We start from the raw sequence: 24,722 nt of genomic DNA on the forward strand, positions 1-24,722 counted from the left end.
AGTACTGAACTAAATAACCTCTGCAGAAAAACGAAGATCCCAGAACGGGAGGGAGAGCGGGGAGGCTCCTGCAGCACCAACTGACCAAACTTAAGAGGCCAAAGTATCAAACTTGTAGAACTTAGCGAATGTGTTCGACCCTGACCAAGTAGCCGCTCGGCAGAGTTGCAAAGCCGAGACACCGCAGGCAGCCGTCCTGGAAGAACCCACTTTACAAGTAGAGAGGGCCTTAACAGACGTAGGACACGGCAAACCCGCCGTAGAATACGCATGCTGGATAGTGAACCTGATCCAGCAAGAGATCGTCTGTTTAGAAGCAGGACACCCAATTTTCTTGGGATCATACAGGACAAAAAGAAAGTCCGATTTTCTGTGACGAGCAGTCCTCCTCACACAGATTTTTAGAGCCCTCACAACATCCAAGGACTTTGATGAAATTGAGGAGTCAGTCGCAACTGGCACCACAATAGGTTGGTTGATATGAAACGCCGACACAACCTTCGGAAGAAACTGCTGACGTGTCCGAAGCTCAGCTCTGTCTTCATGGAAGATCAAGTATGGGCTTTTACATGACAAAGCCCCCAACTCCAACACACGTCTAGCAGAAGCTAAGGCCAACAAAGTGACAGCCTTCCACGTGAGAAACTTGACCTCAACCTCCTTAAGAGGTTCAAACCAGTCCGAATGGAGAAACTGCAACACCACGTTAAGATCACAAGGCGCCGTAGGCGGTACAAAGGGAGGTTGGATGTGCAGAACTCCCTTCAAAAAAGTCTGAACCTCCGGGAGGGCAGCCAACTGTTTCTGGAAGAAAATGGATAGGGACGAAATCTGGACCTTTATGGATCCTAACCGCAGGCCCATATCCACACCTGCTTGCAGGAAGAGAAGAAAACGTCCCAGTTGAAACTCCACCGCAGGGAACTTCTTGGACTCATACCAAGATACATATTTTTTCCAAATACGATGGTAATGTTTAGTTGTTACTCCTTTCCTAGCCCGTATCAGGGTAGGAAAAACATAGTTCAGAATGGCCTTCCGAGCTAGTATCTGGCATTCAACCTCCATGCCGTCAAACGTAGCCGCGGTTAGTCTTGATAGGCGAACGGCCCCTGCTGCAGCAGGTCTTCCCAAAGAGGCAGAGGCCTCAGCTCTTCTAGCAGTAGATCCAGAAGATCCGCGTACCAAGCCCTTCTCGTCCAGTCTGTAGCGATGAGGATCGCATGAACCCTTGTTCTCCTTATGAGTTTGAGAACTCTTGGAATGAGTGGGAGTGGAGGAAACACATACACCGACTGGAACACCCACGGAGTTCCCAGGGTGTCCACCGCCACGGCTTGCGGGTCCCTCGACCTGGAACAATACCACCAAAGCTTCTTGTTGAGACGAGAGGCCATCATGTCTATTTGGGGTACGCTCCAAAGATCTGTTACCTCCTTGAACACCTCCAGATGGAGACTCCACTCTCCTGGATGGAGATCGTGTCTGCTGAGGAAGTCCGCTTCCCAGTTGTCTACTCCCGGAATGAAGATTGCGGACAGCCCCAACGCTTATATTTCTGCCAAGAGGATGATTCTTGTTACCTCTAACATTGCAGCTCTGCTCTTCGTTCCACCCTGTCGGTTTATGTAAGCCACCATCGTTACATTGTCCGACTGCACTTGAATGACCCGATTTCTCAGAAGAGGGGCCGCTTGGAGAAGACGGCTGTAAACGGCTCTTAGTTCCAGAATGTTTATTGGCAGGACGGTTTCCAGACTTGACCACCGTCCTTGGAAGGTTTCCCCTTGAGTGACTGCACCCCAGCCCCGGAGACTTGAATCCGTGGTTAGAAGGATCCAGTCCTGAATCCCGAACCTGCGGCCCTCCAGAAGGTGAGGTAATTGCAGCCACAAGAGGAGTGAAATCCTGGCCTTTGGAGACCGACGTATTCTCTGGTGCATGTGTAGATGGGATCCCGGCCACTTGTCCAGGAGATCCAGTTGGAAGGATCGAGCATGAAACCTCCCGTACTGCAGAGCCTCGTAAGAGGCCACCATCTTTCCCAGAAGTTGAAAGCACTGAAGAACAGACACCCGGGCTGGCCTCAGGACATCCAGGACCATTGTTTGTATTACCAACACTTTGTCCTCTGGAAGAACACCCTGTGAACATCCGTGTCAAGAAATATTCCCAGAAAGGACAACCTCCTGGTTGGCTCCAAATGTGATTTTGGGATATTCAGGATCCAACCATGTTCCCTGAGAAGCTGGGTCGTGAGAACTATTGACCGTAACAGCTTCTCCTTGGACGATGCCTTTATCAGCAGGTCGTCCAGATATGGAATTATGTTCACCCCCTGCCTGCGGAGGAGAACCCTCATTTCCGCCATTACCTTGGTGAATACCCTCGGTGCTGTGGAGAAGCCGAATGGAAAGGGCCTGGAACTGAAAATGACAGTCCAACAGTGCGAATCGGAGATAAGCTTGATGCGGTAGCCAAATCAAAATGTGGAGGTACGCATTCTTGATATCCAGGGACATCAGGAATTCCCCTCCTCCAGACCTGATATCACCACCTTTAGAGACTCCATTTTGAACTTGAACTCCCTCAGAAAGGGGTTTAGTGATTTTAACTTCAGAATGGGCCTGACCAAACCATCCGGTTTCGTTACCACGAAAAGGTTCGAATAGTAACCCGTGTTTTGCATTTGAGGAGGGACTGGTACAATGACCTGTGCCTCCACCAACCTTTAAATGGCGCCCCGCAGGATAGCTCTGTCTGCCGGCAAAGCTGGCAAGCCCGATTTGAAGAACTGATGAGGAGGGAGATCTTGAAATTCCAGCCTGTATCCCTGGGACACAATATCTAGTACCCAGGGATCCAGGCCGGACGACACCTAGACGTGACTGAAATGTCTGAGTCTCGCCCCCACTGGTCCTACCTCCAGGCTGCGCTGTCCACCGTCATACGGAGGACTTGGCGCGCCTGAAGCAGGCTTCTGTTCCTGGGAACCCGCCGCAGTAGGTTTCTTGGATTTTGGCCGGCCTCCTCTAAAGGTGGTGTTGGACGGTTTGGCCTTTCTCGGTTTAGTAACCCGAAAGGACTGAGATGCAGGTGAAGGAAAAAGTTTCTTCATAGCAGTAGCTGCTGAGGAAAGAAAAGGGGACTTACCCGCTGTAGTTGTGGAGATCCACGCATCCAACGCTTCCCCAAAGAGAGTCTGACCTGTGTAGGGTAGGGTCTCCACACCTCTCCTGGATTCCGCGTCGGCAGACCACTGGCGCAGCCACAGTCCTCGACGAGCTGAGACGGACATGGAAGAAATTCCTGCAGCCATTGAACCCAGGTCTTTCATGGATTCCACCATAAAACCTGCAGAATCCTGAATGTTACGGGGAAACAATTCAATGTCACTCTTATCTAACGTATCCAAATCCTCAAGTAACGTGCCTGACCACTTTACTATAGCTTTGGAAATCCATGCACAGGCAATAGTGGGAAGTAGTATTGCCGCTGAAGCCGTGTATATGAATTTGAGCGTAGTATCAATTTTACGATCAGCCGGCTCCTTTAAGACGGTAGATCCTGGAACAGGTAAAAATAAGATTTTACTCACCGGTAAATCTATTTCTCGTAGTCCGTAGTGGATGCTGGGGACTCCGTAAGGACCATGGGGAATAGACGGGCTCCGCAGGAGACTGGACACTCTAAAGAAAGATTTAGTACTATCTGGTGTGCACTGGCTCCTCCCTCTATGCCCCTCCTCCAGACCTCAGTTAAGGAAACTGTGCCCGGAAGAGCAGACATTATAAGGAAAGGATTTTGGAATCCCGGGTAAGACTCATACCAGCAACACCAATCACACTGTATAACTTGTGATACACTTATCCAGTCAACAGTATGAACAACAACAGGGCATCAAACAATGGATGCCAACATAACATAACCCATTATTAAGCAATAACTATATACACGTATTGCAGAAAGTCCGCACTAGGGACGGGCGCCCACCATCCACTACGGACTACGAGAAATAGATTTACCGGTGAGTAAAATCTTATTTTCTCTAACGTCCTAGTGGATGCTGGGGACTCCGTAAGGACCATGGGGATTATACCAAAGCTCCCAAACGGGCGGGAGAGTGCGGATGACTCTGCAGCACCGAATGGGCAAACTCAAGGTCCTCCTTAGCCAGGGTATCAAACTTGTAGAATTTTGCAAATGTGTTTGAACCCGACTAAGTAGCAGCTCGGCAAAGCTGTAATGCCGAGACCCCTCGGGCAGCCGCCCAAGAAGAGCCCACCTTCCTTGTGGAATGGGCTTTCACTGATTTTGGATGCGGCAATCCAGCCGCAGAATGAGCCTGCTGAATCGTGTTACAGATCCAGCGGGCAACGGTTTGCTTTGAAGCAGGAGCACGCAACTTGTTGGGGCATACAGGATAAACAGCGAGTCAGTTTTCCTGACTCCAGCCGTTCTGGCTACATAAATCTTCAAAGCCCTGACTACATCTAGTAACCTGGAATCCTCCAAGTCACGAGTAGCCGCAGGCACCACAATAGGTTGGTTCAAATGAAAAGATGACACCACCTTCGGCAGAAATTGCGGACGAGTCCGTAATTCTGCCCTGTCCATATGGAAAACCAGATAGGGGCTTTTACATGACAAAGCCGCCAATTCTGACACACGCCTAGCCGAAGCTAAGGCCAATAGCATGACCACTTTCCACGTGAGATACTTTAGCTCCACGGTCTTAAGTGGCTCAAACCAGTGAGATTTCAGGAAACTCAACACCACGTTAAGATCTCAAGGTGCCACTGGTGGCACAAAAGGGGGCTGAACATGCAGCACTCCCTTAACAAACGTCTGAACTTCAGGAAGAGAAGCCAGTTCCTTTTGAAAGAAAATGGATAGGGCCGAAAGCTGGACCTTTATGGATCCCAACTTCAAGCCCATAGTCACTCCAGACTGTAGAAAGTGCAGAAATCTGCCCAGTTGGAATTCCTCTGTAGGGGCCTTCCTGGCCTCACACCAAGCAACATATTTTCGCCATATGCGGAGATAATGCTTTGCTGTCACGTCCTTCCTAGCCTTTATCAGCGTTGGAATAACTTCCTCCGGAATGCCTTTTTCCGCTAGGATCCGGCTTTCAACCGCCATGCCGTCAAACGCAGCCGCGGTAAGTCTTGGAACAGGCAGGGCCCCTGTTGCAACAGGTCCTGTCTGAGAGGCAGAGGCCATGGGTCCTCTGTGAGCATTTCTTGCAGTTCTGGGTACCAAGTCCTTCTTGGCCAATCCGGAACAATGAGTATTGTTCTCACTCCTCTTCTTCTTACGATTCTCAGCACCTTAGGTATGAGAGGAAGAGGAGGAAACACATAGACCGACTGGAACACCCACGGTGTTACCAGGGCGTCCACAGCTATCGCCTGAGGGTCTCTTGACCTGGCGCAATACCTTTGTAGCTTTTTGTTGAGACGGGACGCCATCATGTCTACCTGTGGCAGTTCCCATCGATTTGTAATCTGAGTGAAGACTTCGTGATGAAGTCCCCACTCTCCCGGGTGAAGGTCGTGCCTGCTGAGGAAGTCTGCTTCCCAGTTGTCCACCCCCGGAATGAACACTGCTGACAGTGCTTGCACGTGATTCTCCGCCCACCGAAGAATCCTGGTGGCTTCCGCCATCGCGACTCTACTTCTTGTGCCGCCCTGGCGGTTTACATGAGCCACCGCGGTAATGTTGTCTGACTGAATCAGCACCGGTTGGTTGCGAAGCAGGGGCTCCGCTTGACTCAGGGCGTTGAATATGGCCCTTAGTTCCAGGATATTTATGTGCAGACAAGCCTCCTGACTTGACCACAACCCTTGGAAGTTTTTTCCCTGAGTGACTGCCCCCCACCCTCGGAGGCTCGCATCCGTGGTCACCAGGACCCAGTCCTGTATGCCGAACCTGCGGCCCTTGAGAAGGTGAGCACTCTGTAGCCACCACAGAAGAGACACCCTGGCCCTGGGGGACAGGGTGATCAGCCGATGCATCTGAAGATGCAATCCGGACCATTTGTCCAACAGATCCCATTGAAAGATCCTCGCATGGAACCTGCCGAAGGGAATGGCTTCGTACGATGCCACCATCTTTCCCAGGACTCGCGTGCAGTGATGCACCGACACCTGTTTCGGTTGTAAGAGGTCTCTGACTAGAGTCACAAGCTCTTGAGCCTTCTCCGTCGGGAGAAACACCTTCTTCTGGTCTGTGTCCAGAATCATGCCCAGAAAGGGCAGACGCGTCGTAGGAATCAGCTGCGACTTTGGGATATTCAGAATCCAGCCATGCTGTTGCAACACTTCCTGAGAGTGCGCTACGCTGATCTGCAACTGCTCCCTGGACCTCGCCTTTATGAGGAGATCGTCCAAGTATGGGATAACTGTGACTCCTTGCTTTCTCAGGATCACCATCATTTCTGCCATTACCTTGGTAAATATTCTCGGTGCCGTGGAGAGCCCAAACGGCAACGTCTGGAATTGGTAATGACAGTCCTGTACCACAAATCTGAGGTACTCCTGATGAGGCGGATAAATGGGGACATGCAAGTAAGCATCCTTGATGTCCAGAGACACCATAAAATCCCCCTCTTCCAGGCTTGCAATGACCGCTCTGAACGATTCCATTTTGAACTTGAATCTTTTCAGATAAATGTTCAGGGACTTTAAATTTAATATAGGTCTGACCGAACCGTCCGGTTTCGGTACCACAAACATTGTGGAATAGTATCCCTTTCCCTGTTGAAGAAGGGGAACCTTTACCACCACCTGCTGGAGAAATAGCTTGTGAATTGCCGCTACCACTACTTCCCTTTCTATGGGGGAAGCTGGCAGGGACGATTTTAGGTAACGTTGACGGGGCATCACCTCGAATTCCAGCTTGTATCCCTGAGACACAATCTGTATAGCCCAGGGATCCACCTGTGAGTGAACCCACTGGTGGCTGAAATGTCGGAGACGCGCCCCCACCGCTCCTGGCTCCACCCGTGGAGCCCCAGCGTCATGCGGTGGATTTAGTGGAAGCCGGGGAGGACTTCTGTTCCTGGGAACTAGCTGTAAGGTGCAGCTTTTTTCCTCTACCCCTGCCTCTAGCAAGAAAGGAAGCACCTCTGACCTTCTTGCTTCTTTGTGCGCGAAAGGACTGCATTTGGTAATACGGTGCTTTCTTAGGTTGTGAGGGAATATATGGCAAAAAGTTTGACTTCCCAGCAGTAGCTGTGGAAACCAGGTCCGAGAGACCGTCCCCAAACAATTCCTCACCCTTGTAAGGTAACACCTACATGTGTTTTTTGAAGTCGGCATCACCTGTCCACTGCCGAGTCCACAGGACCCTCCTGGCAGAAATGGACATTGCATTAATTCTAGAGCCCAGTAGGCAAATGTCCCTCTGGGCATCCCTCATATATAGGACAGTGTCTTTTATATGCCCCAGGGTCAGCATAATGGTATCCCTGTCCAAGGTATCCATTTCCGCAGACAGATTATCTGTCCACGCTGCTACAGCACTACACATCCACGCCGACGCAATTGCCGGCCTCAGTAGAGTCCCTGAATGTGTATAAACAGATTTCAGGATACTTTCCTGCTTTCTATCTGCAGGATCCTTTAGGGCGGCCGTATCCTGTGACGGCAGGGCCACCTTCTTAGATAAGCGTGTGAGAGCTTTATCTACCCTAGGGGAGGATTCCCAGCGCACCCTGTCCTCTGGCGGGAAAGGGTACGCCATAAGTAACCTTTTGGAAAACAGGACTTTCTTATCTGGGGAATCCCACGCTCTTTCACATAACTCATTTAACTCATGTGAAGGGGGAAAAGTCACCTCTTGCTTTTTCTCCCCATACAAATAAACCCTCTTGTCAGGGACAGGGTTTACCTCTGATATGTGTAAAACATCCTTCATTGCTATAATCATGTAGCGGATAGCTTTTGTCATTTTCGGTTGCAATTTTGCATCATCGTCGTCGACACTGGAGTCAGAATCCGTGTCGACATCTGTGTCAACCATTTTGGATAGTGGGCGCTTTTGAGACCCTGAGGGCCTCTGCGCTGTAGGATCAGGCATGGGTTGAGACCCTGACTGGCCCAAGGTATCAGCTTTATCCAACCTTTTATGTAAGGAGTTTACATTATCATTTAACACCTTCCACATATCCATCCAATCAGGTGTCGGCACCGTCGGCGGCGACACGTCATTCAACTGCACTTGCTCTGCCTCCACATAGCCCTCTTCGTCAAACATGTCGACACGCGTACCAACACCACACACACAGGGGAAGCTCTAAATGAGGACAGGACCCCCACAAGGCCTTTTGGAGAGACAGAGAGAGAGTATGCCAGCACACACCCCGGCGCTATATGACCCAGGAATCGCACAATAACTTAGTGTTTACCCAGTAGCTGCTGTATTATGATTAATGCGCCTAAATTTATGTGCCCCCCCCTCTCTTTTTACCCTTCTACCGTGATTCTGCAGGGGAGAGCCTGGGGAGCTTCCTCTCAGCTTAGCTGTGGAAGGAAAATGGCGCTGGTGAGGGCTGAGGAAGAAGGCCCCGCCCCCTCAGCTGCGGGCTTCTGTCCCGCGATTTTGTGTAAAATTAATGGCGGGGGCTCATGCATATAACAGTGTCCAACTGTCTATATGCAGCTTTCGCCAGGAGGTATCAATTGCTGCCCAGGGCGCCCCCCCCCCTGCGCCCTGCACCCTACAGTGACCGGAGTGTGTGGGTTAGTGTGGGCGCAATGGCGCACAGCTGCAGTGCTGTGCGCTACCTCATGTGAAGACAGGAGTCTTCTGCCGCCGATTTCGATGTCTTCTCTGCTTCTGCCGGCTTCTGTCTTCTGGCTCTGCGAGGGGGGCGGCGGCGCGGCTCCGGGAACGGACGACAAGGTCAGGTCCTGTGTTCGATCCCTCTGGAGCTAATGGTGTCCAGTAGCCTAAGAAGCGCACCCTAGCCGCAGTTAGTAGGTTTGCTTCTCTCCCCTCAGTCCCACGTAGCAGAGAGTCTGTTGCCAGCAGAAGCTCTCTGAAAATAAAAAACCTAACTAAAATACTTTCTTATTAGCAAGCTCAGGAGAGCTCACTAAAAGCACCCAGCTCTGTCCTGGCACAGATTCTAACTGGGGTCTGGAGGAGGGGCATAGAGGGAGGAGCCAGTGCACACCAGTAGTACTAAATCTTTCTTTAGAGTGCCCAGTCTCCTGCGGAGCCCATCTATTCCCCATGGTCCTTACGGAGTCCCCAGCATCCACTAGGACGTTAGAGAAACCACTTTTTCGAGAGTCTGGATACAGACGCCTCCACTATGGGTGGGCATTTCTTTCTATCCTCCTCAGGGAAGGGGAAAGCAAAAAGAACCTTTCTAGGGATCTGGAATTTTTTCTCAGGATTTTCCCATGCTTTTTCAAAAATTGCATTTAATTCTTTGGACGCAGGGAAGGTTAGCGGAGGCTTTCTTATTGTCAGTGAAGTAAGCCTCCTCAACCTGTTCAGGTGTAGTATCAGTAATATTCAACACATCTCTAATAGAGGCTATAATCAACTGCACCCCTTTTGCAAGAGATGCGGCCCCCCTGAGCACGTCCCTATCACCGTCTGCAGTGTCAGAATCGGTATCCGTGTCGTCTTGCATGATCTGGGCAAGAGCACGTTTGTGGGAACCCACAGAGGAGGGTCCTGAGGTAACAGAACCAGACCAAACTGCCATAGAGAGTTCTGTAAAACCTGAGTTGCAGATTCATTCTGAGCAACCCTAGTAGAAATCTGAGAAATCATAGTTTTGATAGAGGATAACCACTCCGGCTCCCTTGCTGGTATCTGCGCTATAACAGTGCAATCCTGAGTACATGGAATGAGATCATTCTGAGAGGACATATCCTCAGCCGCATATGACACAGAATCCCTGGACAAAGCTAACTGGAGACCCCAAACACTCCACACACACACAGGGAAGGTTAGACAAAGTTTCCCCCATGAGAATGGCAAGAGAGACACAGAGTTCAGAGCCAACCCACACACAGCGCTAAAGGACACCCCTTACCAGCACCCACTGTGAACTGTAATAGTTACACAGATCTAATTCACTGCCTCCCCCTCCCCCCCCCCCCTTCTACAACCCCCTGTTACCGCACAGGATAGCTGGAGTTGCTTGGAGGGACAGCACTGTCAGCGTCTGTGTACAGGAACTGCAGGCAGGAAAATGGCGCTGAACGCTGCTGGGTCTGCTCTGAGGAGAAGCTCCCCACAATCCCCACAAATTCTTTATACTGGCCTGAGGACTCCGTAGCAAGGCGAGGGATTCCGTGTCCCCTGTGAGCGTCTGAGTATGGAGGATTCTGACACTAGCCTGGGGATTCAGTCTCCGTTTAGCATCTATGACCAGTGTAGGGTATTAAGACGCTGGCTCAGGACGTCCCTCAAAGCGCCATGGAGAGGGGTTTACGGTTAGGCACTTGGGGTGGAGGAAGTGGTTAAACATAGCCTCCAACCCCTGAGGGTCAGTCCTAGCCGCAACCCCCCCCCCCCCCCCCCCCACCCCACCCCACGGATTAGCTGTAGCTGCCGACTCCCAAGGGTTAGAGTATGGGGAAGGAGAGGGATAAAATACTTACCCCTGTCTGGTGTCTGGATCCTCAATGTCGGGAGGCCGCGGTCGGTTATGTGACACCGGCATCCCAACAGCCGGTATTTCATACCCAACCCTTGCCTATAACATGTAGCTGAAAAGTAGAAAAGGGAGAAGTGGAAGGAAAGTGGGTTGTGGGATCACATGGGAGAAAAAAGTAGGGGAACAGATGGGATGCAGGAACAGTGGTATACACACAAAGGGTGAACACATTCAAAATTGAAGACAGATAGCCCAATACAAAGTGGATGATAGAGACAGATACAGAGGTATAGCAGAGACACATACAGATAATGTGACACACATGAGAAGGATGGACAAAAGTTAGGTGAGAAGGGAAAATACTTACACTAAGTTATGCCAGAAACCGAGTATACTGTGCAGAACCTCATTCACCCTTGGTGTATTCACTTGGTTGTCAGCAGAAATAATCATTTGGACAGAATGTCTTTGCAGTAAATCATTGTTGCCCATTAACCTGTTCTCACTTTGCTCCATGGAGGAGTAGGAGAAGGGTCACACAAGTTGTGCAGCCTGTGGAAATGATCGCACGTTGCGCCCCTGAGGCTTGCAGGTAGCGTGCAGCCCAACAGAACATGCATGCTGGCCCAAATCATTTTATTTGTGACTGGACCGCCCACGGAAACAAGTTTAGGAACCACTGTGTTAAATTATACAAAAGTTTTGTTGATTTAAATATAACAGATCTAAACAATTTATATAATTTATATAACTGGCTGTATACATTTACTGTTTTCCTCCACTTACTGTTCCTAAATTTAAAAAAAAAAAAAGAATATTCAGAGGTTTTCTCCATGTAAGCAGAACTGCATTAAAAATAACTAAAAAAGTAGTAATTTAAAGTATAAGATAAATAAAGCTAAAGCTTACTGCCACTAAGATTTACCTTAATGAAGTAAATAATTTTCCAATACAAGTTTGTAGAGGCATGAGGATAAATAGAACTGCTATTCCCGCCATACATGATGGTCCAATCTCAATCCAGAGAAGCACAGTAACCGCAATGGCCTGCAGGGGTCCAGCCCATATATAGTGCAAGAAAATAGTTACCTGTTCAAAATAAGTGAGTGGGTAAAAATAATTCTACAATAAACGCTACATGTGCACACACTAAAATAGAAGGTGACCCTAAAGCGATAGCCAAGGCAAACTAAATATAACTATAAGCTCTACACCCAAAAGTCCAATACCTATCACAGAAGTTCTGCTGGGGCGCCAGATGTACAACAATAATAGCCAAATCCATTCCCAGAGTATCACCACCATCACGACATATACAAACATTTACAAAAGAAATATACGGGTACTTTCCAGTCTTTCCTGTTTAGAAGTTAGTTTGTGCAGGTTAAATTGATGTTATATGACTGAAATCAGGACAACTGTGGCAGTGTTCACTCACTAGAGACCCAGACCTCGCTGGCTGTGCAGGACACACTTGGGCATTCTGGTTTGTAGAGGGTCTAGTCAGAGACCGTTTAAGAGAGTAGAGGGCCGGTGTACAGGCTCTGTGAGGATCCTCTCCTCTGACAGAGAGGTAGACTCTGGCTTTGTGCATGCGCAGGTCTCCGAAAACATGGTGCCTGCACCTTGTTCCCGGAGACATCCCTACTACGCACAAATCGCCAAGAAAATGGCCATTTTCCATGAGATTTCTTTTTGCAGCGCCAGCTGAAGCGTGTACTGTGGAGATTTAAGTATAATTATATGGGTGCAAGGTGTGCGCCTACCTGGACCCCATGTGCACCCAGGGCCTTTTTACCAGCAATGTAGGTACCTGGGCAAAGAAATGCACTGGGGCCCCTACCCATCCTCCAGCAGGGGTGCTATCAGTGGCAGATTTAATGAAAAATGGGCGGTAGGGGGTGTTCTATCTTCCGCTCAGCATGTAGGACCTGGAGCAGTAATTTCTACCAATTACTAATTTACTGCACAGATCATGGGAGATAGGGTGGGAGGAAGAACACTAAACTGTAGAAGGGGGCATTGGAATAAGTGAGTTTAATATGCAGGGGAGAAGTGGATAGTGGAGTGGGCTTATCATTTTCCAGTGGGAGGGCAGCTTGTTTGACTGCAGATATCTCCAGATCCTGGTAATAGATTTCTTAGCTTTCAATGGGACGAAAAAAAACTAGAGAGCACCACCTTTCAGGAGGTACTGGGGACTTGGGGATCAGAGGTCAGAAACCAGAGCAATCCACTAATGAAAATACAAAACTGCATACAAGGTGTGTGGCGCTGGAGAAGGGACCAGCTGCTGGAAGACTGATATCTCTGGTTCTGGACATAGTAGAGACAAGCTGCTAGTGTCCCAGCTTTGGAGTGTACCCTCAGGAGATCTCTAAGTCAGACAGAATTTGCGATATCTGGCTGGGAAGAGCAATTAACAGGCTCGGATGGGGACCACTGTTTTGAAGTTGGATATCTCCGGTTCTCCAGGGCCGGTTTTCAAATTACTGGTGTCCCTGGAAAAAGGGGACTCTCAGCTATCAGCCTAGGACCTTTATACTCCTGGGGCCCTTGGGCAATTGCCCACTGAGCCCATACGAAAAGACGGCCCTGTGTGCACCACACACCCTGCACCCATTACAGATATGTAAATAAGTCTGGTTCTCCAGTTTGCAAATCAGAAAAACTCCCCTGTGTGAGCAGGATGGGCGGAGCAGTGCCGTGCACGCTGTTGGAGTGACATTGAAATCATCCCCAAGTGCCTAGCGTTTTGTACACCGGACCTATCAACACACTAAATATTTACACCTATTAAGATATATAGGATGATTTCCACTATGTATTGTTATCCTTTTATATAAAGAAAAGTCCTTGCTTTAAACAGGTAATATCACTTAGGAAAAAAAAGTGTGTGGACATTATGTACATGTGGCACATTAACAGGGTAGTTCTGGTTAACTATTATGGCTGGTAGCAAATACAGGCTGTAGATATATTAGGGATACTTTGCGAGGCTGGAAGCAGGCAGGGGATGGGTGACAGGACAAGCAAGAGGAGGCTGTACTGGGTGTGAGTAGCCCAATCTAGCTCACAATCCACTGTACCCAGTACTCTTGCAAACAGAAGGGTTAAACAGCAAGTGGAGTCTAGAGACACAGGGCCTGACTCAGAAATAGACTCTAATGCCTTCGCAGGTGCGATACAGAGCGCAGCGGCTAGTGGAAAGTATGCAAATGTCGCAGCTGCTGGGATTTGTGTTAAGTCTCCCACTGGAGACGTGTGTGATCTGCTTCTTGGGTATGCAGATGCAACCATCAGATGCACACCAGATCATAATTGAACTTCTGAGTAACTGTATGGCTGCACAGCTTGGGCGTCGGAAGTAAGGCGCCAGAGCCATTTTGCCTGTGTACAGGAACATGGTTGGAATCTAATACACCCCCAAAATGGTTTCGGAATGGTTTTGAAAAGCCACACAGACTGTATATCTGTGTAAAAAGTAGCATTTACAGTTTTTATCTAATTTTGACTGTTTATCTCAGGTTGCTCCTGTGAACCTGAACAACTACAGGCCGGTAACACTAACATCGGGGGTGATGAAGACGTTGGAACGGCTGGTACAGACCCATCTAAAGTCCACAGTAGGTCCCCTCCTTGACCCTCTCCAGTTTGCCTACAGGTATAATAGATCGGCAAAGGACGCGGTGAATTTGGGTCTGCATCACAACTTCCAGCATGTGGACTCGCAGGGGTGTTATGCGAGGGTACTGTTCGTGGACTTCAGCTCTGAATTCAACACTGTCATTCCTGGTCTGCTGCAATCGAAAATGTACAGACTAGGTGTCTCGGTTAGGCTATGTTCCTCGGTGTTTAACTTCCTAACGGAGCGGGAGCAGAGAGTCAGGATGGGTAAATTCTCCTCGGGAGTAAATTCAACCAGCACGGGCGCCCCCCAGGGGTGTGTTCTTTTCCCCTTCCTCTTCTCTCTCTACATCAATGACTGCATCTTCAAAGACATGTTGGTGAAACGCCTTAAATTTGCGGACAACACTACGCTAACTGGACTGATCGCAGAGGGATAGAAGACTGCTTACAGGAATGACGTAGATTGGCTGGTCACCTGGTGCAGCGATAACAATCTACAGTTAAATGCATCAAAGACAGTTGAGATGATCATAGACTTCAGGAAGCATCCCCCTACACTCTCCCCACTAACAGTTGCAGGCAGTGCAGTAGCGGTAGTTGAATCCTTTAGATTTTTAGGCTCCACAGTTGCTAGGGATCTGAAGTGGAAGGACAACATCGACGGCATTGTGGGGAAAGCCCAGCAGAGGCTGTACTTCTTACGCTAACTTAGGAAGTTCAAACTAGCGCAGGAACTCCTGGTGCTCTTCTACTCAGCTATTATCCAATCCGTTATCTGCACCTCGATAATAGTGTGGATTGGCACGGCCTCAAGTCATGACAGGAACAGACTACAGCGAACAGTGGGGGCAGCGGAAAAAATCATAAGTACAAATCTCCAGGCGATTGAGGATATATATCGGGCAAGGGTTACTAAGCGGGCAGAAAGGATCATCGGTGATCACTCCAACCCCACTCACGACATGTTCAGAAGGCTGCCGTCAGGGAGCCGGTACAGCTCGCAACTGGTGAGAACCGCCAGACACAGTAACAGTTTTTTCCCCTAAGCAACTACCCTAATAAATTCAATGGGCGCCTAGCCTATTCCATTTGCAATTCAACAGGGCACATGTATCTACGTACCTATCATGCTGCTCTTCCCCATGTGTGTTTTGGTCTTGTTATGTATGTATACTGTCTGAGAGCGGTGGCTATCGGAAACACATTTCTTGTGTGTTGTGCATTGGGCACTGATATACTTGGCAATAAAGTGATTCTGATTATCTGTGTACATGTCTGAATCTGTATATGAAGCACAACAGAGCTTGTTTTGGGAGAATTAGAAGAAAACTGGATGCTACTTTTTACACATCTATACAAGCTGCTTTGTGTGTCCTATTCGCATAGCGATGTGTATAATATGCATTTATGGTAAAAAGACGCTCAACCTGGCACAAAGAGTTATAGCAATAGTCAAATGCAAAGCAGTATATTAGGCAGAAATACTATACAGTGTAAGGTGAAAGTGCTAGAAAGGGTTGCTATTCCTAAGTTGTAGCAGCAGGATGGTAATTATAAAGTAATATCTAACTACCTTAACTGATATATGGAGTGGTGTACGATATGAAGTAGATCTCTGCACATGACTTTCTTCAGCTAATTAGTAAATTAATGTGGTGCCAGAGAACTTACCTATACCCTTAATTACATGGTAGGAGTCTGTGGGATAGGTTTTACAGGCCCACTGAGGAACTAGTTACATGAATACTATACAAGAATATAAGAAGACCAAAGCAGTACAGAAATACTGTAGTATACAGTGAAAATGTGTTAAAAGCCAGTGAAAATAAAAGAACACGCATAGTGGAAATATACATAACTATAACTATAAGATAGAAACAACAATACCTGATCAAACTTATTGACATCATTTGACAAAAGATTTACTATTTGCCCCGTAGTGGTTTTTCCCATGGCTGTGTTACTAAGACGAAGAGCCTGAAAGACACAAGAAGACTGTCAACCCGATCCAATCTAAGTCACAGACAAAACAGGCATGAATAAAAGGAAAAAATAATGCTATAACTCTACAAATGTTATATCATTTCTGTAAGAGTTTCAATCATTAGATTTCAGCTACTGTACAGTATAGTCAGTATGTTTAGCTAACATACATTGAACGCACTTATATACAATAGCAGAAGGCCAACATATAGGGGTATATTCAATTCAAACCGGATCCTTTATGACATGAATGGATCCAACAGAAACGGACGGATTTGGCCGTTCCTGACATCTCAATCTGACTTAAAAAAAAAATTCGGACTGAGATGACGGTGCTGAGGGAGAGCAGCGGGGAGACGGGGGTAAGCAGCGGGGAGCCGGCGGTGAGAAAGGGGGAGATGGCGGTGAGCAGCGGGGAGACGACGGAGGGTAGCGGGGAGACGGCGGAGAGCAGCGGGGAGACGGCGGAGAGCAGCGGCTCCAGCAGTTTAGCTGGCGGATGGGGCACAGCCGCCAGACCTCACCGCAGTATCCACCGGCTCCAGCAAGAGGGACCTCGTTTGCTGGAGCTGGGTGGACGCTGCCATGAGCGGCGGCTGTGACACATCCTCCTGCATATGCTGTGCTGTAGCCGCAGCTCTCCTCCGTCTCCCCGCGGCTCCCCCCCTTCCCCCGTCTCCTCCTCTCAGCTCCCTCAGTCCCTCATCTCAATCCGACTTTTTTTAAATTCGGATTGAGATGGTCGGAAAGGGGGCCAAAACCTGTCGGATTTGGCCCCGTTTCCGACAGAAGCATGCGGATCTGCAGCTATTCCGCCGATCCATGTGCTTTCTGACACGTCGAATTCCCCGACTTGTTGGATAATTTGGGGATTTATTGAAAAGTCGGAACCCCTTCCGACCTAAAAAAGTCGAAAACTGCCATCTTTCCAACAGACGGCAATGAGAAGAGGCTGATTGGGGCAGGAGCTGACGTCAGACCCCCTCCCTGAAAACGCTTGGTAATGCCTGCGTTTTTCCGGACACTCCCTATAAATGCTCAGTTGCCATCCACAAACGGCCTAGTCCTGTTAATCAGCTTGCGAACGCCCGTGCAAACGGATTTCTCGCACCATTCCCTTCGTTGACCGACGATGCCCATTGTTATTGTCCGACGCGCATGCGCATTGCGGTGCATACGCAATGGGGAAGAGGCAGAAGTAGCGGTGTCTCCTGGGCTCTGGGGTGCGGGCGCCATCTTGGATCCGTACTGTCAGAGGTCTGCACGTTTTTTGTTTTATTTTCCCAGGCATCGGAGATGATAAAAAGTGGTCCATATAAAGCAGGGAAGTGTTATGCACCTGCCAGTCGTGATTTGGGGCGGTTTGGAGGCCTTTAAAAGGCCATCGAGCTTGCTAATGCTGTGTCTGCAGCAGAGCTGAAGCCAGGCACAGCTCACAGCATGGTGGGCGGAACAGGAAGTCTCGGGACATCATTTCTTTATGTAAGAATTTATCGGCCAATAAGTTTCATTTAAAAAAAAAAAAAAAAAAAAAACATCAGAACACTAGCATTTGTCATTCCCCAGCAAAAAGAAAAAAAATGGATTTTAATACCTACAGGTAAATCATTTTCTCTTAGTCCGTAGAGGATGCTGGGGACTCCAAAAGGACAATGGGGTATAGACGGGATCCGCAGGAGACATGGGCACTTTAAGACTTTAAATGGGCGTGAACTGGCTCCTCCCTCTATGCCCCTCCTCCAGACCTCAGTTATAGGAACTGTGCCCAGAGGAGACGGACATTTCGAGGAAAAGGATTTTGTTAAACTAAGGGTGAGATACATACCAGCTCACACCACAACACACCGTACAACATGGCATTTCACTAACACCAGTTAACAGCGTGAACCAACAAAATCAGCAACAGGCTGACCCTTACCAAAACACAACCTTTGTGTAACATAAGCAATAACTATTTACAATTACTGCAGATAGAGTCCGCACTGGGACGGGCACCCAGCATCCTCTACGGACTAAGAGAAAAGGATTTACCGGTAGGTTTTAAAATCCTATTTTCTCTAACGTCCTAGAGGATGCTGGGGACTCCAAAAGGACCATGGGGTTTATACCAAAGCTCCAAACGGGCGGGAGAGTGCGGATGACTCTGCAGCACCGACTGAGCAAACAGGAGGTCCTCATCAGCCAGGGTATCAAACTTGTAGAACTTTGCAAAAGTGTTTGACCCCGACCAAGTAGCTGCTCGGCAAAGCTGTAAAGCCGAGACACCTCAGGCAGCCGCCCAAGATGAGCCCACCTTCCTAGTGGAATGGGCTTTCACCGATTTCGGTAACGGCAAACCAGCCGTAGAATGAGCCTGCTGAATCGTATTACAGATCAAGCGTGCAATAGTCTGCTTAGAAGCAGGAGCACCAACCTTGCTGGCTGCATACAGGACAAACAGCGCCTCTGTCTTCCTAACCCGAGCCGTTCTGGCTACATAAATTTTCAAAGCTCTGACCACATCAAGAAACTTAGAATCAGCCAAGGCTTCAGTAGCCACAGGCACCACAATAGGTTGGTTCATGTGAAACGAAGAAACCACCTTTGGTAGAAATTGTTGACAAGTTCTCAACTCTGCTCTATCCTCATGGAAAATTAGATACGGGCTTTTGTGAGACAAAGCCGCCAATTCGGACACCCGCCTTGCGGACGCCAAGGCCAATAGCATGACCACCTTCCAAGTGAGAAATTTCAACTCTACCGTTTGTAAAAGTTCAAACCAATGTGACGTAAGGAACTGTAACGCCACCTTAAGGTCCCACGGTGCCACAGGGTGCACAAACGGAGGTTGGATGTGCAGCACGCCTTTCACGAAAGTCTGCACTTCTGGAAGTGAGGCTAATTCCCTTTGAAAGAAAATTGATAAGGCCCACACCTGCACTTTAATGGAGCCTAACTTCAGGCCCGCATCCACACCTGCTTGCAAAAAGTGGAGAAAACGCCCCAGGCTGAAATTCTTCTGTAGGAGCCTTCTTGGATTCACACCAAGACACATATTTTATCCAAATACGGTGATAATGCTTCGCCGTTACCTCCTTTCTACCTTTGAGTAGAGTGGGGATGAAACCCCCCGGGAATACACTTCCTAGCTAGGATTTGGCGTTCAACCGCCATGCCGTCAAACGCAACCGCGGTAAGTCCTGGGTCACACACGGCCCTTGCTGTAACAGATCCTCTCTGAGAGGAAGAGGCCAGGGATCTCCTGTGAGTAATTCCTGAAGCTCTGGATACCAGGCCCTCCGTGGCCAATCTGGAACAACGAGTATCGTCCGAACCCTCGTTCTTCTTATGATCCTTAATACCTTTGGGATGAGTGGAAGCGGAGGGAACACATAGACCGACTGAAACACCCACGGTGTCACTAGTGCGTCCACTGCTATTGCTTGTGGGTCCCTCGACCAGGAACAATATGTCCGAAGCTTCTTGTTGAGGCGAGACGCCATCATGTCTATTTGAGGAAGCCCCCAACGACTTGTCACTTCTGCAAAGACCTCTTGATGAAGACCCCACTCTCCTGGATGGAGATCATGTCTGTTGAGGAAGTCTGCATCCCAGTTGTCCACCCCTGGAATGAAGACCACTGACAGAGCGCTTGCATGTTTTTCCGCCCAGCGAAGAATCTTGGTGGCCTCAGTCATCGCCTCTCTGCTCTTCCTTCCGCCATGGCGGTTTATGTGCGCCACGGCTGTGATGTTGTCCGACTGAATCAGGACGGGCAGGTCGCGAAGAAGGTGTTCCGCCTGCCGCAGGCCGTTGTAGATGGCCCTTAACTCCAGCACGTTTATGTGCAGACAAGCTTCCTGGCTTGACCGTTTTCCCTGGAAATTTTGTCCCTGTGTGACTGCTCCCCAACCTCGGAGACTCGCGTCCGTGGTCACCAGAATCCAATCTTGGATTCCGAACCTGCGACCCTCTAGAAGGTGAGAACTTTGGAGCCACCACAGGAAAGAAACCCTGGCCCTGGGGGACAGGCTTATCTTCCGGTGCATCTGCAGATGGGACCCAGACTACTTGTCCAGCAGGTCCCACTGAAACGTTCTTTCATGGAACCTGCCAAACGGAATGGCCTCGTAGGCCGCCACCATTTTTCCCAGCACTAGAGTGCAGTGATGAATCGACACTCTTGGCGGTTTCAGAAGTTCCTTGACCATGTTCTGGATTTCCTGAGCTTTTTCCAACGGGAGAAAGATCCTCTGCAGGTCGGTGTCCAGAATCATGCCCAAAAACGATAGCCGAGTTGTCGGAATCAACTGCGATTTTTGTAAATTTAGGAGCCAGCCATACTGTTGCAGCACCTGCAGGGAGAGCGCAACGCTTTTCAGTAACTGCTACTGTGATCTCGCCTTTATCAGGAGATCGTCCAAGTACGGGATAATTGTGACCCCTTGCTTGCGCAGCAGCACCGTCATTTCCGCCATTACCTTGGTGAAAATCCTCGGGGCCGTGGAAAGACCAAACGGCAACATCTGAAATTGGTAGTGACAATCCTGAACAGCGAACCTCCGGTACACCTGATGAGGAGGATATATGGGGACATGTAGGTACGCATCCCTTATGTCCAGACTGGAGATCACTGCTCAGAGAGATTCCTTCTTGAATTTGAATTTTTTTAAATAAAGGTTGAGGGATTTTAAGTTCAGAATCGGCCTGACCGAGCCATCCGGCTTCGGGACTACAAACAGCGTTGAATAAAACCCGTCTCCCCGTTGTGACGGGGGTACCGTGACAATGACTTGATGTTGACACGGCTTTTGTATTGCAGCACATACTACCTCTCTCTGGAAGAGAAACTGGTAAGGCAAATTTGAAAAATCGGTGCGGAGGCATGTCTTGGAATTCCAGCTTGTATCCTTGGGTCACAATATCCAGCACCCAAGGATCTAGGTCCGAGCGAACCCAGACCTGTCTGAAGAGTTGAAGACGTGCCCCCACCGGTGCGGACTCCCGCAGCGGAGCCCCAGCGTCATGCGGTGGACTTGGTTGAAGCCGGGGAGGACTTCTGTTCCTGGGAGCTTGCCCCAGCCGGGGATCTTTTACCTCTTCCCTTACCTCCGCTTGCGAGGAAGGAAAAACCACGTCCTTTCCTGAACTTATGCGACCGAAAGGACTGCATCTGGTATTGAGGTGTTTTCTTTTGCTGTGGAGGGACAAAAGGCAAAAAGGAAGACTTACCACCGGTAGCTGTGGAAACCAGGTCCGCGAGGCCCTCACCAAACAAAACTTCACCTTTGTAGGGCAGAGCCTCCGTAGCCTTCTTAGAGTCAGCATCAACATTTCTTTGATGAGTCCACAACGCCCTCCTAGCCGAGATTGTCATGGCATTGGCCCTTGATACCAAGAGGCCAATATCCCTCGCAGCCTCACTTAGATAAACCGCTGCGTCCCTGATGTGACCCAGGGTCAAAACTACGCTGTCCCTATCCGGGGTGTCTATGTCAGATAACAAGTTATCTGCCCACTTTTCAATAGCGCTACTCACCCATGCCGATGCCACGGCCGGCCTGAGTAGCATACCGGTAGTAACAAATAGATTTGAAGGTAGTTTCCTGTTTACGATCCGCAGGACCCTTAAGGGCTGCCGTGTCAGGGGACGGTAGCGCCACCTTCTTGGACAAACGCGCCAGGGCTTTGTCCACTGTGGGTGATGATTCCCACCGTAATCTATCCGGCGAGGGGAAAGGATACGCCATAGCAATTCTCCTGGGAATCTGCAGTCTCTTGTCAGGAGACTCCCAAGCCTTTTCAAAAAGAGCGTTCAATTCATGAGAGGGAGGAAACAGTACCTCAGGTTTCCTTCCCTTAAACATACAGACCCTTGTGTCAGGGACAGTGGGGTCTTCGGTGATATGCAACACATCTTTAATAGCCACAATCATGTACTGAATACTCTTAGCCACTTTAGGATGTAACCTGGCACCATTATAGTCGACACTGGAGTCGGTATCTCTGTCTGCTACCCGGGTAAATGGACGTTTCTGAGACCCTGAGGGGGCGTGAGACTGAGATAAAACATCACCCATGGATTGTTTCCATGCTTGGTTCTGAGACTCAGAATTGTCTAACCTCTTATGCAATAAAGCCACACTTGCACTTAAAACTTTCCACATATCTACCCAATCAGCAGTCGGCGGTGCCGACTGAGTCACTCCCACATTCTGTTCAGCTCCCTTACCAGCCTCTTCAAGGGAAGAGCATTCAATTTCAGACATGTCGACACACACGTACTGACACCCCCAAACACACTGGGCTATAGGGGAGAGACCCACAGTAAGGTACTTCAGAGAGACAGAAAGGGAGTTTGCCAGCTCACACCCAGCGCCCCACCGGTCTGAAGGAATTTACCAATGCCCCAGACCTGTAAGCACTTTTATATAATAGTAATCAACACCAAATTGCCGTCCCCCCCCTCGTTTTGTGCACCCTGTTACTTGTGGTAGCAGTGAAGGGTCAGGAGCAGCATCTCTGCAGCTGTGCTCTGGAGAAAATGGCGCTGGTTTGAGCTGAGGAGGAAGCCCCGCCCCCTATATGGCGCGCATCGGTCCCGCGTTTTTTTTATACTGGCGGGGTTCCCTATACATTGCCTAGCCAATGTATATACATATAGCCAGGTTAAACATGAGGTTTTATTGCTGCCCAGGGTGTCCCCCCTGCGCCCTGCACCCATGTAGTGCCTCTTGTGTAAGGGAGCAATGGCGCGCAGCTCGACCGCTGCACGGTACCTCCGGAAGATCTGAAGTCTTCTGCCGCCTTTGAAGTCTTCTTTGCTTCTTTACTCACCCGGCTTCTCTCTTCAGGCTCTGTGAGGGGGGGGGGGGGGCGGCGCGGCTCCGGGAACGAACAGCTAGGCGCACCAAGTGATCAGACCCTCTGGAGCTAATGGTGTCCAGTAGCCTAAGAAGCAGAGCCTTTGAACTCACAGAAGTAGGTCTGCATCTCTCCCCTCAGTCCCACGAAGCAGGGAGCCTGTTGCCAGCAGTGCTCTCTGAAAATAATAAACCTAACAAAAGTCTTTTCTACAGAAACTCTGTAGAGCTCCCCTAGTGTGCAACCAGTCTCCTCTGGGCACAGAATCTGAGGTCTGGAGGAGGGGCATAGAGGGAGGAGCCCGTTCACGCCCATTTAAAGTCTTAAAGTGCCCATGTCTCCTGCAGATCCCGTCTATACCCCATGGTCCTTTTGGAGTCCCCAGCATCCTCTAGGACGTATGAGAAATAGGATTCTAATTACCTACCGGTAAATCCTCGTAGTCCGTAGAGGATACTGGGGTCCATTTTGTACCATGAGGTATAGACGGGTTCACTAGGAGCCATAAGCACTTTAAGAATTTGATAGTGTGGGTTGGCTCCTCCCTCTATGCCCCTCCTACCAAACTCAGTCTAGGAACCTGTGCCCGAGGAGACGGACATACTTCAAGAGAAGGATAGATAAGGATAGTGGTGAGATTCCGAACCAGCACACACAACAAGAGAAAAGCCAAGCTAACCAAACTTGAAACAGGAACAGCAACGGCTGAACCAACATTACTTAACCAAGTAACAGTGCTGGAAGAACGAAGCAATGGGCGGGCGCCCAGTATCCTCTACGGACTAAGAGAAAAGTATTTACCGGTAGGTAATTAAAATCCTATTTTCTCTGACGTCCTAGAGGATACTGGGGTCTATTTAGTACCTTGGGGATGTGCCAAAGCTCCCAAACCGGGTGGGAGAGTGTGGAGGTTTCTGTAGAACTGATTGACAAAACTGAAGGTCCTCAGAGGCCAAAGTATCGTACTTATAGAAATTAGCAAACGTGTTCGAACCTGACCATGTAGCTGCTCGGCAGAGCTGTAAAGCCGAGACAACCCGGGCAGCCGCCCAGGAAGAACCCACCGACCTAGTAGAGTGGGCCTGTACAGATTTTGGACATGGCAAAATTGTAGTGGAATAAGCATGCTGGATAGTAAGTTTGATCCAGCGTGCAATAGTCTACTTTGAAGCAGGACACCCAATCTTATTGGGATCATAAAGAACAAACAGCAAGTCTATCTTTCTGTGGCGAGCTGTTCTTTTCACATACACCTTCAAAGCCCTCATCACATCCAAAGACTTTGAAGTAGCCGAGGTGTCGGTGACAACCGGAACCACAACTGGTTGGTTAATGTGAAACGCAGACACCACCTTACGAAGAAATTGTGACGAGTTCTGAGTTCAGCTCTGTCCTCATGGAAAATTAAATAGGGACTTTTGTGAGACAAAGCCCCCAGCTCCGTCACACGTCTTGCTGAAGCCAAGGCCAACAGTGTGACAGTGTTCCACGTAAGAAATTTTACGTCCACCTCCTGTAACGGCTCAAACCAGTCCGATTGGAGGAAATGCAGCACCACATCGAGATCCCAAGGTGCCGTGGGAGGCACAAAGGGAGGTTGGATACACAGAACACCTTTCAAGAACGTCTGGACCTCAGGGAG

At 49.2% G+C, this 24,722-nt stretch overlaps 1 protein-coding gene across 1 annotated transcript in view; it reads right to left on the reverse strand.

Annotated features, from left to right (window-relative positions):
* ABCC4 (ATP binding cassette subfamily C member 4 (PEL blood group)) overlaps positions 1–24,722 on the reverse strand; it is a 675,760-nt gene that overhangs the window by 491,368 nt on the left and 159,670 nt on the right. The window contains exons 5-6 of the mRNA XM_063953021.1: positions 16,142–16,231; positions 11,550–11,713 (exon numbers count right to left, since the gene is read on the reverse strand). Of these exons, the coding sequence (XP_063809091.1) occupies positions 11,550–11,713; positions 16,142–16,231 (254 nt within the window). The remainder of the gene's footprint in view (positions 1–11,549; positions 11,714–16,141; positions 16,232–24,722) is intronic.

Source organism: Pseudophryne corroboree, chromosome 2, assembly GCF_028390025.1.
Source record: "Pseudophryne corroboree isolate aPseCor3 chromosome 2, aPseCor3.hap2, whole genome shotgun sequence".
In the NCBI taxonomy this organism is placed as follows: Eukaryota; Metazoa; Chordata; class Amphibia; order Anura; family Myobatrachidae; genus Pseudophryne; species Pseudophryne corroboree.